We start from the raw sequence: 16,430 nt of genomic DNA on the forward strand, positions 1-16,430 counted from the left end.
CAAGTAGCCCCTCACCAGTTCCAACCCCAATAAACTCACTGGTTTGTTAAGTTGGACTCAAGGTAACTAACTGTTCCTTTAGTCTGTCTTGGTTCCCTGTCTAGAGTGAGCAGACATCTGTTCCCATCTCCCTAGAAGATGTCAAACAATGATGACCATGCATCTGACAAGGAGGATATGCTTCCAAATTCTCTTGAAGGCCTAGAACACAGTGTGGTTGTCTTCACTGAAACTAGGCTATCTAACCCAATTCTCTAGGCATACAATTGACTTCTGTTTCCCACACAGAGGATACAGCAATCTGTAGGCATATATTTTTACAGCCTACTTTAACAAGGGTTCAACCTTGCCCACCACCAACTAGAGGTATTAGAAAAGAAAGGTTGTCGGGATACAGGAGAAGTGGACCTGTTTTGAAATAGTTCTTGGGGCCAGCTCCACTCTTCACTGTCAGGATATTAGCAGTCCAGTCCTCTAGCAAACACCAACACAAACCAGCAGCACAGTCCGGTCCATTCGGCAATCACCACTCATGAACCAGCACTGGCAGTTCAATCCAGAAGAAACCACAAGGCTCACCAACCCACCCAAGACCTCAGAGGAAGCAGCAAGAAGCCGCAGGAACCTCACAAGCTCTCTGGCCAGTTTCTCTCTATGGCATCATAAGCGGAGCTCAGCAATGCAGTGTAAGGTGAACCAGTGCATGCGTGTGTAAGTTAGAGAAGAATAGCGAGGCAGAGCAAAGCAAACCAATGCTTGAGCACCCCTTCCCCCGTCTGTGGGGTCACATTTATACTCCTTCTAAATATCACGTGTCCTTTCAAGTATCTATAGTAAAACATCCTTCCACCTGTGTCTGCTGCAGCAACAGAGTCTTTCACATGTCTGCTTTAGCAAAATATCCTTTCACCTGATGTTTAGCAAAACGTCCTTTGACGTTCTGACTTTCCAAAGAAACCAGAAGTTTCCACTTCACCACCCTATGTCAAGAGGCACTTAGTTATGCATGGTCATGACTCCAGAGGAAAATACTCTGCAGATCTACTCTGAGTTTTCACCAAGAGCTGAAAGGAAAGGACTCTGCCTCTCCAATCTTGATGGTAACTGTCCCAGGAGATCCTGAGCACAGCAGTGTGTACTGGGGTGTGTCACCTCCCATTTGTGCACGCTGAGTACACTCTGCGGCAGCCTTAAGACCAGGCAATCCAGTAGGAGAACCTGTTTGTGCTGACATTCACCCCAGTACTCAAACCCTGCCCACAGACCCGCGTGGTCAGGGCCACACAGACCAGAGTTAACACACATGCTCTTCCTTCACTTTCACCACATGATGGACACAGTTTTCTTCCTAGGAAAACCTGTCACCTCATTTTACGAAGGAGACATTCTTCTATGGTGACAGTAAGGTCACTGCCTGTGGGACAACAGAGTTGAGAACACGACTCCCCACTCACCCACCGGGCATGGCTGAGGTCTGTCACCCTCATGGCTGTCTGTCCCTCTGGCAGCTCTGTGAGGCTCTAAGGAACACGGACTTGATTCAAAGTCTTTTATCCCTGAAAAATACAACTTGTACCGCTTATCCCTTAACTCTCTACCCAGCACCCTGAAAATACATACAAAATGTGTGCTTACAGAATGTTTCATGACTGGCCCAGAAGAACCAATACAATTATAAGAATGGTCTCGGTCAACACCACACTGAGGCACAATGAACACACAAGTGTGCCCTGCTGGGTTAACACACAGCTTTACACACAAAGTTAGGAATGCCTATTAGGGGGCTGGAGACACAGCTCCATGGTTAAGAGCACTTCCTGTCCTTGCAGAGGACTGAGAGTCAACACCCACATAACAGCTCACAGCTGTCAGTAATGCCAATTCCAGGAGAGCCGACACCCTCTTCCAGCTCTGAAGACATCAGGCACACACACGGTGCACATACATACATGCAGGCAAATAGTCATAACAAAATATAAACAAATAGTGACCCTCCTTCCCTTCTGCTTACCTAGAATCTACGTAGATTCATTCCTGGTTGTCTACTGCCCTCTAAAGGCCTCCTCTAAAGGCCACCTTCAGTGTGAGCCCGACAGCAGCTCTGTGGCCCAGGCATGCTCAGAAGGACATACCTGCAGCAGGAGACACCTTACCCTCTAAATCCAAGATTTCTTTTTAAAGAAATACCTTAAAGTAGTGTCATGAGAACTTCAAAATCTCCTCCACAACCTGCACATCCCTTGGTACTGCTCTGTTTAAGGTGACTCAACCAAATCCTATCCAATTTATTAATTGTGTCGGTTCTTCTGGGCCAGTCACAAATTTCCAAAGTTTTGGATTTAAAAGATGCTTTAAGAACCAGCATTTTTCTGCATATCTTGTGGCTCAGCATCCAATTGCCCTCACACTCCTCCTAACAGCATTCAGTGTGTGTGAATTACAGGCAAATGTCGCTCACAAAGACAACAACTCACTGTTGGGCTCAGACTGGTCTGAGGACTACTTTACAAATTTAATCCTGGCAACCCAGGGCAGTGACAGTGTCAGACCAAGGCAGGCACAGAGAGCCATTTTGACATCTCCTTAGATGACACCACCTTTGTAAGATATATCATAATCAAATACATCACCACAAAGAAAACAGCTGCCAAGAGGGCTAGTCTGTGCTGCACCTCAGTGTGTAGCCTCAGTCACTCCTCAGTACCTGCAGGCTAGCCTATGCTACACCTCAGTGTGTAGCCTCAGTCACTCCTCAGCACCTGTGGGCTAGCCTATGCTACACCTCAGTGTGAAGCCTCAGTCACTCCTCAGTACTTGCAGGCTAGCCTATGCTACATCTCAGTGTGAAGCCTCAGTCACTCCTCAGTGCCTCCAGGCTAGCCTATGCTATACCTCAGTGTGTAGCCTCAGTCACTCCTCAGTACCTGCAGGCTAGCCTATGCTATACCTCAGTGTGTAGCCTCAGTCACTCCTCAGTACCTGCAGGCTAGCCTATGCTATACCTCAGTGTTTAGCCTCAGTCACTCCTCAGCACCTGCGGGCTAGCCTATGCTATACCTCAGTGTGTAGCCTCAGTCACTCCTCAGCACCTGCGGGCTAGCCTATGCTACACCTCAGTGTGTAGCCTCAGTCACTCCTCAGTACCTGCAGGCTAGCCTATGCTATACCTCAGTGTGTACCCTCAGTCACTCCTCAGTACCTGCGGGCTAGCCTATGCTACACCTCAGTGTGTAGCCTCAGTCACTCCTCAGCACCTGCGGGTAGCCTATGCTGCACCTCAGTGTGAAGCCTCAGTCACTCCTCAGCACTTGCCCTTCTCCTTACAACCCTTAGTAATGCATACGGCCTTTTCTACACCTCAGTCCAGAACCACTGCGCCATCTTTCCCAAAGCCAACAGCTGTGGCCGTGGCTGGCATGTGCACACAGCACAGCCTCTGACGGCTGCAGCTCAGCAGCGCCATGCACCCTGAGAAGTGATGATACAACAACCATGCTTACTTCAAAAGTGATAAGCCATGGTTAAAGGAAAACCAACAGATGAATGTGGAGAGCTAAGCCTTGGCTTCTATGGCTTCCATCTTCGCCTTCCAGGAAGCTTGAGAGACAACCCTAAGTAGAGACATGCAGTCATAGAATCCTGGGCCAATTACTGCCCTTGCTCAACCTTGGGCTATTCTCCACTGGAAGGAAAGAAATGTGCCATCGAGGTCTCCACAATGCTCCTGAAGGGCAGACACAGCACTCTGCAGGGAAGCACTCCGCAGGGGCATGGCCTACTGCAGACAACCAGCAGGAAGGAGCATTACAGTCCGCAGTCAGAAAAGGCAGAGAGAGCATACCATGTGGTGCTTCATACAGCCTACTTCAAACGAATTACTATTTTAGATTTATTTTTACTATTTAATGATAAATAATATTTATTTATTATTGCCTGACTGTTTTTCCTGCATGTATACACATATACACTGCCAGGTACCACAGGCTGTCAGAAGAATAGCAAATCCTCTGGAACCGGGTTGTTATGAGCCACCACGTGGGTGCTGGGAATTGAACCTGGGTCCTCAGAAGGAACAAGTGCTCTAAACCACAGGCAACTCTCCAGTCACTTCCCTTTCTTAAGCTCATAGAGTTCCACTGTCTTACTGCACTGCCCTTACAGACTGCACTGCCACAATCCAGTGTACTTTGTCACCAACTGTACCAGAGGATTAACACTCTCCTATACTTCTCTAACAGCTCTATGTCTAAATAACACTTTTCATCTCAACAAGTAAGTGGACAGCTTAAACAAAAGGAATCAGCTTAAACTGCGGGATCAGACTGGGGGTGGGGGGGGGGAACCCGTGACACCTCACTGCACAAGCCTTGTCTCAGCCCTGCAAGAAGACCTTGTGTTCATTGTCCTTGGGGGCCTCAGAGACCAGTTTTCTCTGGAGAGAAGGCTATGAAGAGCAGCTCATTCACCACACTGTCAGTCACTGTGTCAAATGGAAGAAAGCGCATTCCCTTACGTCCAACAAGAAACCAGCCGACAGTGAGGACAGAGAGTGTTAAGATCCCAGCAAAGGTCACTCTGCTGTGGCCATGCTGGCCTCGGTGACCACCACTGCCTGCGGCCTGCTGTAACCGTCACTGTCTGGACCTTTGGCAGCTGTCTACAGTCAGCCTATAACCCACCAAAACAGCAGCAATGAGGTATCTCTTCCTTCAAACACCTGTGCCATTTTATTTATAACAACTATTTTATTAATCAAAGGGAAGATTCAGTTTAGTTGTTCCTTAGAGACATTTATGAAATGCTTTAGTAATCTATTTCTACTTAACGAACTCAAAATTATCCATAACTGAAGTCATTTAATGTTGTAACATTAACACAATCTTGACTGTCTAGACTATAATTCTAAACTATAAAATACATGTCCATATCCTGGATTATGCTCAAAAGAAAAATTCACAGCTCAGAGAGAATATAATTAAGGCACTAGGTGAATTTTTAATAAACCAGGGACCTATTGAAAGGCATTCCCTGGGGCTGGAGAGATGGCTCAGCAGTTAAGAGTGTTGACTGCTTTTCCAGAGGTCCTGAGTTCAATTCCCAGCAACCACATGGTGGCTCACAACCATCTGTAATGGGATCCAATGCCCTCTTCTGGTGTGTCTGTGGAGAGCAACAATGTATTCATACACATAAAATAAATAAATAAATTTTTAAGAAAAAAATTATACTAAGGACGGCTCAGTGGCTAAGAATACCTCTGCTCTTTCAGAGAATCCAGGTTAGATTACCTGCACCATGTGGCAGCTCATAACTATCTGTAATGCCAATTGCAGGGCATGTAGATTCCTCTTCTGTCCTCCATGTGTACCAAGCACATAAACAGACTCAGACACTCATACATATATTTTATTGCTGTTGTTGTTATTATTTTAATTAAACTACACCCATGAACATTAGTGAAAAGCAAATATGATTTTAAAAGAAACTTCATATTTGGGAAAAAATCCAGTGTGTCTCACTTTTCTCTTTCTCTGTAATGAAGTCAAGGCAACAGTACAGAGAAGCCTGTTCATAAACCCAGACTCAAAGTGCAACAGTGAGTCCTTTCAGCTCAGTTACTTTAAGACTTTAATGTCTGATGCCAAAAGAACAGGGCAGGTGCAGCCTCGCCCGCCTCTGGCTTTACCTGGCATGTTCCTCAGCAGCTTGGCATTGCACATGTGCCCTTTCCGGATGTCAGTGAGGATGTACTCCATGCGCTTGGCCCTCCACAGGAAATTAAACACTCTCAGGTAGTGGCTCATGCACTCTCGTGTGAACACCTAGAAAGACAAAAGACAGGGAGGGCATGGCTCTTGTGCAGAGGACTTCCTAGCCCAGGCCCTAGCCTTCCTTCCGATGATCAGCAAACCCAACACCAGCCCTTTCTACACGGCATAAGCGAGGAGTTGACAGCAGCCACCTGGTTCCTTAGATGCCGGCTGACTCCAGCAGCAGCAGGCAGGTCTGTCTGGATCAGGGCTGGACACAGGGCTGAAGGTGTGTGACAGCAGGCAGCTCGACAGCAGATAGCTCAACAGGACTTTTTCCCCTCTGGTTTTCAAGACAGGGTTTCTGTCCTGGACTTCTCTATATAGACCAGGCTGGCCTCCAACTCAGAGACCTGCTTGCCTCTGCCTGCCAAGTGCTAAGATTAAAGGCATGCATCACCATGCCCAGCTTTTTTAGTTAAATTATTTTATGCTTAAACTATAAGTTAAACTTAAACCATAAGTTGCCTACATGTGTGCCATGTGCACGTCTGGTCCCCTTGGAGGCCAGAAGAGGAGAGCGGGTCCCCTGGGACTGTGGTCACAGATGGTTGTACCACTGTATGAGTGCAGAGAGTAGAACCTAGGTCCTCTGTAAGTGCAGCCGGTATTCCTAACCACTGAGCAACCCTGTAGCCGTAGCTCTTCAGGACTTTAAACCCAGCCCATGAGTCTAAACTTGAACACTCGACGGCACCCCAACTTGTAAGAGACACAGGCAGAGGAATCACTTGCTCTCGTGATACCATCTCCAAAAGTAGAGGCAGACACAGTGCTACCTCCACCCTGACAAGTCTCTCAGGTCTCTGTCACAGGCTCAGTACCACAGCATGGCTTCTCAGGCAAGTGATGGGTCCTGGTATAGAGACTGTCTTCTGCCTTCCTGTCAGCACTCCTGTGCTGGCCAAGTTTCCAAAGGAAAATACAGGCTATCCAGTTATACTTGAACATCAGGAAAACCATGAGTAATTTAGTTCAAGTAAATGCCCCACCTCACAGTAGACAGTGAAGGAAGCCTTACCCCACCCCACCCCACCCCCAACACACACATTCCGTTACAGCTGTCTGCACTGACTCTGCACTGGGACAAAGTCACACTCTGCTCCGAAGGAGCTCTGATCTCCAAGAAATCTTGCTGTGTCCATGTCTGCCCTTCCTTAGGCCTTTCCATGAGAGCCTGCAGTGCTCACCCTACCTTTTCACCTCACCACCTCCCAGTGAGCAGAGAACTCACGGCAGTGAGCAGAGAACGTTATCCTTGCTCCTTATACTTTAGCATGGAACTCTAACTACAACAACTTGTCATGTGTTCTCTGTGTACCGCACACATCCAGTGTGACAAGGACTGCCTATGCATCCTCCCCTATGTGTACTGCACACACTCAGTGTGACAAGGACTGCCTATGCATCCTCCCCTATGTGCACCGCACACATCCAGTGTAACAAGGACTACCTATGTATCCTCCCCTATGTGTACTGCACACACCCAGTGTGACAAGGATGCTTGTGCATCCTCCCCTATGCCACTCAATAGTAAACTTTGGAAGGTGCATAGTGATGAAGATGATGATGAAATGATGAAGAAGATGATGGTGGTAGTGGTGATGACAGACAGACAGACAGACAGAGCAAACAATGAAACTACTCTGAAGTAATTCCAAAATCAAATCTAAGGCCTGAGGGATTATCTCTGTGCTGCTTGCTTCCTACACTATCAATTACCACTCACAACTACAGGAATTAAGGATGCCGATTCAGATGCTACCAGTCAATTCTAGGACTCTTCTCTATATTCATGATACACCACAGAGCAGCCTTTGAAGCTCCACGTTCCCATTGATTTCCAAAGTCCAGGTAAGCTGAGGTCTCTTACGTACTAACTATATAAGAGGAAGACATGCACTGCTCTGCCCTGGAACCAAGTGTGACCAGCTGTTTTACCAGCTGGCTACATGGCTCACTTGAGGGAGACTACAGCCCAGAGATACAGCAAGCTTCAGACTCCTCATCTGCAGAGGCCTCAAGAAAGTCTCCATCTTGTTCAGTGTGGGCAGCAGCCCTGTCGAGGCCCTATTCTCAAGCCTCCCTCACCAACCTCAGGCATACACAGCCCGGCCGCAAAGCCCTCCAAATCAGTGTCTGCAGCTGGAATCAAGACTCCGTGACCTTACCACACTTAAATCTGGATGGACTCTACCACAAATAACTTGAGACTCATGAAAAGCAGGGTCAACCAGAAATACTTCACATAGCTAACGAGCTGTATTTAGCTAAAGTGTTCTTCCGCAACCTGGGTTGTGAATTTCACAATGTCCCAAATTAGTCTAACCCAAAAATCTCACTGACATTTTATATCTTAGAATTAGTAGAAGCTAATGCTGCTATTATACAAGATATAATTATATGATTGCTACAAGATATATTCCTACTATAATTAAATTCTGTTCAAAAACTGACAACCTCAATTAATGAGAATAGAGCGGAAACAGGTAACACACGAATTAGCCCCAGGAAAAGCAGAAAGGGCCTGTATTTATAAACGAGGCTTCCCTTATCTTCTGTGTACTCTTCCCTTCTTGCGTGTGTGCACACCTGGACATGGCTGTATGCACACACGTGCATGCAGAGGTCTTCACTGATCTCCGTCTTCGTTATTGAGACAAAGTCTCTTCCTTGAACCCAGAGCTCGCTAATTCTGCTAAGCCAGCCAGCAGCCCATCCTGGGGATCTCCTTTCTGCTTCCACAGACTGCAGGAGGGCTGCCACAACCACTCAGCATTTCCACGAGAGCTGGAGACCTGAACTGCAGTCGCCAGTCCTGGACAGCAAACTCACTTAGCTGTCTGTCTTCCTACCCCTCCTTTCCTATCTCAGAAACTCCTACACACATTTAAAGCTGACAAACAACATCTAATGCAGGTTTGAAGACTTGTGTTTTTGCAATAATAAGCCTATGATGATGACAATTGATAAAAATAATTCATCACCCACAAACAGAAACACCACAAGTCATGCAGGAGAGCATGCCCTGCATTCTGGTCCTGACTGAGCTACCAGGCGACCCCATGGCCCCTTCTTTTTTCTCCGTGTGGCAGCCCAGGCTGCTGTTATAACCAACTCAGCTGGTGTCTGAATTGGGCCAGACTGGGCTGTCACAAAATATTAAAATAAAGCTGTTGTACAAACTTTTTCTTCAGTCCTGCTAAGGATGTATTCAAATCCTGAGTTTCAGCTATCCACAGTGCTCTGACATGCCAGTGAGGTGTGTAACACCATCAAATAAGTAAGCACTCACATGTGGAGGCCACACCCAGCCTGCCTCCTTATCAACACACCTGCACCTTCGATGTACTGTGGCACCTTTGTCCTTGTGGTCTGGGGACAGAGCTTAGGGACTCATTCATACATGCTGCAAGTGCTCCAGCACTGAGCCGTACCCTAAGCCTTATTACTGTATTCTTTATGCATGAAAATACACATGACCATAAGCTAACAAAGCACATATGATGTACTAAACAATTTGCTGAAACACCACACAGTTGTGCACAGTAACCACCACACAGGACAGCAACTCAGAACACAAGCCCAGGGCCACACTGAATATGGTGAGTAGTTAAACTTAAGAGAAATTGTAAAGTTAAACTAGCAGCTCTGACCTGATCAAAGTCAAATATGGAATTCATGAGTCAAAGAAACCTAACAGCTCTCAGGCCCAGTGGACTTAAGACACACCTCTGGGTGGTATTCTGTGAACGTGGCTTCCACAGAAACATCACAGCAAGGGATGTGATTTATCCCCCAGAAGGGACAGTCATGAAGCCATTGTGACACCCACAAGAGAAGGGATTAGAGCCCAAGCATGCTTTAGCAAATGTCCCCAACAATAAAAGAAATGCAATTATCTCCCTAGCACTTCAGATACAGAAATGACTAAGTTTCAGGTCCACCCTAAAGGAAGAGAACGTGAACTAGAAAGGCAATTAGCCATGGACACATGGGGCCAAGCTGACGCCTCCAGCCAAGGTTCTGTGCTGCAGCAGGGGAATTGCACTTCTCAGTGAGTGGGCGAAGGAGTGTGAACAGGGTGACAGCTATCAGCTCATCAGATCTTCGACGAACGCTAGATATCAAATTCATCTATGGAGAAAAACTACCATTCCCCTAAAATATACTTTCGGCTTCCTTTCAGATTATCCTAAAGTAGTTGCTACAGTCTAAGAATAATAGCATAGAATGAACAATGCCTTCATTAAGCCCTTGCTGCAACCTGCGACAGAACAAATGATATTTCTAAGAATTCTTAAAATAATAGAGCATTTCAGCTTTCATTAATAACTATCTGAAACACAGTTGGCTTATGCAACTCATTCAGTGGATATATCCTAACATCATAATTACTTTGAAGCTTAGTTTTTTGAAAAGAAAGCCAGTTTGAAACAATAAAACGCCCAGATCCAAACCACTGTGAACACTGCACACAAGTCCAGAACACTGCACACAAGTCCACAGAATGATCTTACAGTGGCGATTGGTCCATCGACGTGGTAATCCAGGCTGAAGACATCCCACCCAGTGTCACCAGGGGAGACCTAACAGCAATAAAATAAAACAAATAATGGAGAGGCTTTGTACTTACTACTAAAGAACCTAGCAACTGCTCAAAGGAAAGGTAGTACAAGGAGGTTCAGGCTTTAAAACCAGGAAGTGCTCTGCTGTGCAAGCAGGGATCTGACTCGTCAGCACCAGCATCAAGCGAGTGAGCAGAGAGTAGCGGAGCACATCACGGGTGCTCTGTGATCGTACGGGAATGAGTGGCACTGTTCTGAATGAACAGTACAGACACATGCTCCAAGTTGAGAACCTTTTTATGACGAGACCACACAGTCTCCCATCCGGCTCAGAAACTTAAAAAGCCTGTATTTCAAAACCAAGCCCGTGGGTTTATAGTAGTGAGGCAGATCAGACAGTGAGGACTCATGTTCATAACATGAACAAGTTATGTCCAAGCAGAGCTCTTCTACCAGCCCACCTCCAGACGCCAATGGTCTGAGGAGCAGAGTCCCTGCCTGCAGACCATGTGCATCACCTCCAGTGTACTACCAAATGTGCTCAGACCACCCAGCACCCGTGACGCTCCCATGCTCTACAGGACATATCCCTCAGTAAGATGTGCACCCTCACACGCCCCTGCACCCACACAACCCTACACCCTCACAAGCCCCTGCACCCTCACACGCCCCTGCACCCTCACACGCCCCTGCACCCTCACACGCCCCTGCACCCTCTTTTACCTCCAGCAGCCTCACATCCAGCCTCCTAAGGATCTCCGGGCTGTCAAACTGGGCATTGGTGGCTCTTACAGCAGTTTCAAGAATCCCCGTCAAGTTATGCTGATACAAAGTTGTTGCTGGCCGAACAAGTTCTGGTCTTTTAAAAAGGTTTAAAATTAAAGATACTATTATTTGAAATTTTTAAAAAATTATTAATTAAAAAAGTAAAAGTTCAAAACTGAAAAGACAAACATCATAGTTTAAAAAGTTAGAAGTTATAAAAGCATCATGGTACCCCAGGAACCACTCTGTGGTCCCATTTAGGCTTCTCAGAAGTCTTCAAAGGAGTATATGACCTTGTATACGAGCACTGCAAGGACAACAAAGGGAGGCCCTCGGAGGCGCCCACACCATGCTCTGGAGTGGTTTATTGTCTTCCTGCATGCTTCTTTCTCTTACCACTGTGTTCACATTTTATTAAAATACTTTTAAAAACCTCCACTCTGCTTCATTAAGGAAAGCTCACACATTAACTGTGAACAATGTTGTAGAAAGCATATTTCTTCAAAATATTAAAAACCTTAATTCTCATTCGACCTAGGCTAAATATACTTACATGTGCTGTACATTTTGATAGTTTTCAAATTATGGCTGGCTTACGAGCAGATTGTTAAAATTTCCTACAAAGACCCTATGTCTACGCAGCTGTAGACATCACAATTCAAGGGCCCAGCACACCACGCCAGCACCCAGCACACCACACCAGCACCCAGCATATTTCATTGCTGAGGACTGTGTCTCCAGACAGGAAGCTCCCACTCTTCTGACTCAGAGATGGCAATCATCTCAGCTGTGCAGGAGACGGGCTGATGGCTGAGGGGAGAGCACTGCAGCACAGATGACACAGCAGGAGGGTAGACAGTTGCCCAGAGAGGAGTGATACACGGGCTGAGCATGGCTGAGCACACCTCTACTCGGCTCTGCCTGCACAAGTGTCCACTCTGCACACGCACGCCTGTGTGCTGCCACAGTAGGCCAGCCCCACGAGAGCACCTTCCCTCTGTAACTCTCTGAACCCCCTACACACTTCTGGTGTGGAGACGCTCTGCACTCATGGGCTTGCTGAGCAGCCACACCAGCCAATGACCAGTTCCAACTCAGTCGCTCCAGGGCACCACCACCCAGACTCCCCTGGAGGATGAGATGGGACAGCTGAGGACAACCTCCAAGGAAGTCAGACTAACTTCAAGGTCACAAGCTCAAAACATCAGCTTCATTAGCAAAGGCAAGGGATAAAGGTTAACTCCCATTTTTTTGACCTGAGGAGAACAATTTATTATTAAATTATTATTAAAGGGACCCCTGAGACACAGCAAGGACCTGGCATGGCACACATTTAGTGGTCTGCCGGCTACCAGAGACAATTAGAAAGGATTTAACCCATCTCCTCCTGATAGCCCTTGTTCCTGTAAAGAAAAATCGTTAAGTCCTCATCATGTTAAAGATAGAGCTTCTCACTTTAGCAAATCCATTAAGTGCCGTATGAAGTCTCCTTGGCCAAGCAGCAGGTACCGCCGCATGGCCTGCATGTGCTCGAGCAGACTGTACTTTTTATTGAGGACATCCAACAGATATTTGCTGGTCTCAAAATAAGCAGCATCAATTTTCCCTTGAAACGCGTTTTCTAAGTCTGTGAATAAATCCGCAGCTGTAAAAACAAGAGGAACAGGCACATGTCCACATGTAGCACACGTCTTAACAGAGGAACAGTAAAGGCATATGTGGAGCTCAAGCCAACCCATCAACATAGACCCAACCCAGCCACAGTCAATGAAGGCAAAGCAGTCCTGAGCCCAAAAGGACAGTGCCCCTGGACCTAGAGCAGATGCTAGCACTTGGATTTCCAGGAGGAACAGCCCCAGCACTGCGAGCAAGCTCACAGATCACCCTGCAGGCGGTAGCTAAAGTCTCACTTAGCTTGTCTCACAGTCATACAGGAGCATCAAAGTCGCAACAGGACTGAGAGACTCTGGGGGACCACCTGCACCTCTTATATGATCTAAGCACGGTGGAAAGGCCATAACTCCAACACTACAGTCTTGTCACTCTATCTATCTCTTCTATCTCTTAAAGACCGGGTCTTTCCCAGATCTGGCTCTGGTCCCATCTCTTCCTATGCAAAGTAAGAGACTCAAGATGGCAGAGCACTAGGAAACTGGAGACAAGCTGCCCAAAAAAGAGGCTGAGGCAGGAAGCAAGAGAGAAAAGGAAGAGGGACAGGTGGCAGATTTCCACCAGCCGGCAAGGGAACCTGTGAACTGCAGCAGATCCTGAAGAGCTGGAGTCACGTGCCCCCCACCTGCCTTACTTATTTACTGTCCCTTCATCCTCGAGGGAATAAAGCCATGCAGATGACTCAGGAGGTGACACTTCACTTGACTCAATGCCATGCTAACAATGTGAGCACCCACACAGCCACAGATACCTCACACGTTAACATCTCGCTGCAGGAACGTATTTTAGTGATTCACCACCACAGGGTCCCTACCACCATCCATGCTTGCCTTCTCGCACCGTCATAACCACACGACCGTCACCACCCCCACCCCACCATCACCACCACAGCCATACCGTCACCAGGTGACTCTGCCGACTTGGTCACGGCTATCATTTTCGTAGTAGGTGTTTGGTCGTGACAAACTTGGTGCAAGAAATTTATTGACTTTCCTATCAAAAGGACCTAAAAAGGAAATAAACCATGATTCCCCTTTATACGAGTTAGTGTTGCAAACACTTGGGATATTCCCACATCCCACATTAGCTACTTAGTTAAAACACAGGACCTAAGCACTGAATCTCTACCAGGTGAATTCAGCTCACCAACAAGCACACATCAGCACGGCCCTTAAGTGAACATCAGCTGCCACATGGTCCAAGCACTCTGAGAACGACAGTCAACACTGAATCAGTGGACAGTGTCCAACCTGGCCTACCTTCCTAGACTGATCCATCGTCATGAAGGACGGGATCATGGATTTCCTCAGGGTGTACTTGTCATGCCACAGACGGTCGGTTTTAACGGTTGGATCTGACGCCACAAAAAACTACGAGTAAAACAACATTAGAAATTAGAGCATTAGAAATACTTCTGAAAAGCCAGGCCATGGTGATGCACACCTTTAATCCCAGCACTTGGGAAGCAGAGGCAGGTGGACCCCTGAGTTCAAGACCAGCCTGGTCTACAGAGCGAGTTCCAGGTCAGCCAGGGCCAGAGAAGCCTTGCTTCAAAAAAAAAAAAGTTAAAATAAAATAAACATTTGTGAAAATATTAGTTATAGTAACAAGGACATTATTATAAAATTATTCAATAAGTAAGTTCTTCAGACACAAAGAGTCTACTCACCTATACAACAAACTTGTTTGACAAAGCACTCTGGATAGAAATCTAAGTTGCGTTCTAGATAATTAAAACCAAACCACAACAAAAGCAAGTTGCACCCCTCCTTGGAGACTTAGGAGTGGGACCCAGCGTGAGTGCAGTAAGCCTCTCCCTGGCAGCCTCTAGGACCCGGGTCCTGAGGGTCTTCACGCTGGAGGAGCTCTGCTGCCAAGGTATCCACACGCCTCCATGAGTTGTGTGCTCATGATCGCCTCTACTTCAGAGTGCCACAGGCCGGAGCAGCAGCTGAACACAGTGTTCACAGACTGCCATCCACAGACAGAGCTCACCACACAAGACCTCTCATGCAAACACCACCTGCAACCAAGCAGCAGCAGCAGGCGCTGCAGAGACTTTTTCACGAGACTCTCCCCTGGCACTATGTATGATGAACACACTTTCCGCCTCATCCAAGTCACAGCTCATCTTCCCTCCCACAGGGAAAGGACTCAGGCGCCACTGCCTCCAGTTGTCTATAGGACACACTTTCACGTTTAGCCGTGAAGTTTAGTACCACTGCTCTGATTCCTACAAACTTGCTCTCCAGAAGCAGAACTGACAAGCGAGTTATGTTCAATTTCTATGTATAAGACGCCACACACCTCCAAAGCCTGTGCTGCTAGCACGCCCACCAGCAGGGCACTCTGTCTGTATTCAGTACCCTTAGCTAAATGAAGTTGTGCACACTGCCACAGTGCTGATGCCCGCTGGTGTCTTCCTCCTGAGTCCCCTTCTGGTTCTGTTATTGCTGCTGTAAGTGTCGGCTTCCTTACTCTCATACGATCATCCCGTTTTCCAGATTATAGAAATAGCTTTCAATGTATTTTTACCACTTTATTTTATTTCATATTATTTCAATCATCATTTACCTTAAATAAAATATTATCCTTTTATTGGTAAAGCTTTTCGATTGAAATAGGTCATACTTCTAATATGCTATTAAATGTTAAAAGCAGTTTGGGGTGGTACATGTCTTTAATCCCAGTAACTGGGAGGTAGGCATATCTCTACAAGTTCTAGGCCAGCCAGGACTCCATAGTAAGATTTTTGCCTCAAAAATAAATGAAGAAGTAAATAAATAAATAACATGCAAGCTAGAAACTACTAGATTTATTAATTCTAACAGTCATTTATCTGGGGTTTTATATTTAGACAATAATACAATTGATGAATAAAGCCAGTGTTGTTGGGGAAACGTCAAAAATTAAGCAAGTGACTATGTCAATGATCTATAATGATCATGTAACCATTAAAAATAAAGTTTCTTACTGGGTCACAGATTTCCAAGAACCTGAAGAAAAGCACTAATCTTTCTGGGAAAAACAAGATGCACGTTTACATTTATAAATACAGGATTTCAAAGAAACTTTATAAGAACTTGATCAAGAATCATTTAATGTCAGAAATTTCCAAGAAAACTGAGGTATGACATGGTGTCCCGTCCAGCTGCAACAGTAAACACAGTCCATCCATCAGGATCAGACTACTCCACGTCTAACTTCCTCTGCTAGATGTGCTTACACAATCAAAGCTTTACACTGCACAAATGTCTAAATCAGAAAAGCTTTAATCACTGATACCAGCTAAACAGTTTGCTCTTTTTGTTGTTTTAGATGGCATCATTCTCTCAGCCAGTTAACACATTTTCTTCTACAGAAATCTGCTGCAGGATGAGTAACTGTCAGGTGTGATGAGGTCCCACCCATGATTCTGCAGGCCAAGCTTTTGAATGTTGACATTCTTGTGACCAGAGAGAGGGGATCATTTGTCTTTAACTAACTAACTAACTTACACTCTTGCTCTACGGTACCTTCCCAACTTAACTTATATAACGCAGGCAGTTTGGGGAGATAAACACTCAGTTATAATGAGGTTGTCATATAGGACATACTGAAATTAACGCTGAGACAA

At 46.2% G+C, this 16,430-nt stretch overlaps 1 protein-coding gene across 1 annotated transcript in view; it reads right to left on the reverse strand.

The window, feature by feature from the left end:
- Nucleotides 1-16,430, reverse strand: part of Tubgcp3 (tubulin gamma complex component 3) — a 65,559-nt gene that overhangs the window by 17,923 nt on the left and 31,206 nt on the right. Inside the window, exons 12-17 of the mRNA XM_034520357.2 lie at nucleotides 14,074-14,184; nucleotides 13,712-13,820; nucleotides 12,599-12,788; nucleotides 11,102-11,237; nucleotides 10,331-10,399; nucleotides 5,687-5,822 (exon numbers count right to left, since the gene is read on the reverse strand). Of these exons, the coding sequence (XP_034376248.1) occupies nucleotides 5,687-5,822; nucleotides 10,331-10,399; nucleotides 11,102-11,237; nucleotides 12,599-12,788; nucleotides 13,712-13,820; nucleotides 14,074-14,184 (751 nt within the window). The remainder of the gene's footprint in view (nucleotides 1-5,686; nucleotides 5,823-10,330; nucleotides 10,400-11,101; nucleotides 11,238-12,598; nucleotides 12,789-13,711; nucleotides 13,821-14,073; nucleotides 14,185-16,430) is intronic.

The sequence above is a fragment of the Arvicanthis niloticus genome, chromosome 16, assembly GCF_011762505.2.
Source record: "Arvicanthis niloticus isolate mArvNil1 chromosome 16, mArvNil1.pat.X, whole genome shotgun sequence".
Taxonomy (NCBI): Eukaryota; Metazoa; Chordata; class Mammalia; order Rodentia; family Muridae; genus Arvicanthis; species Arvicanthis niloticus.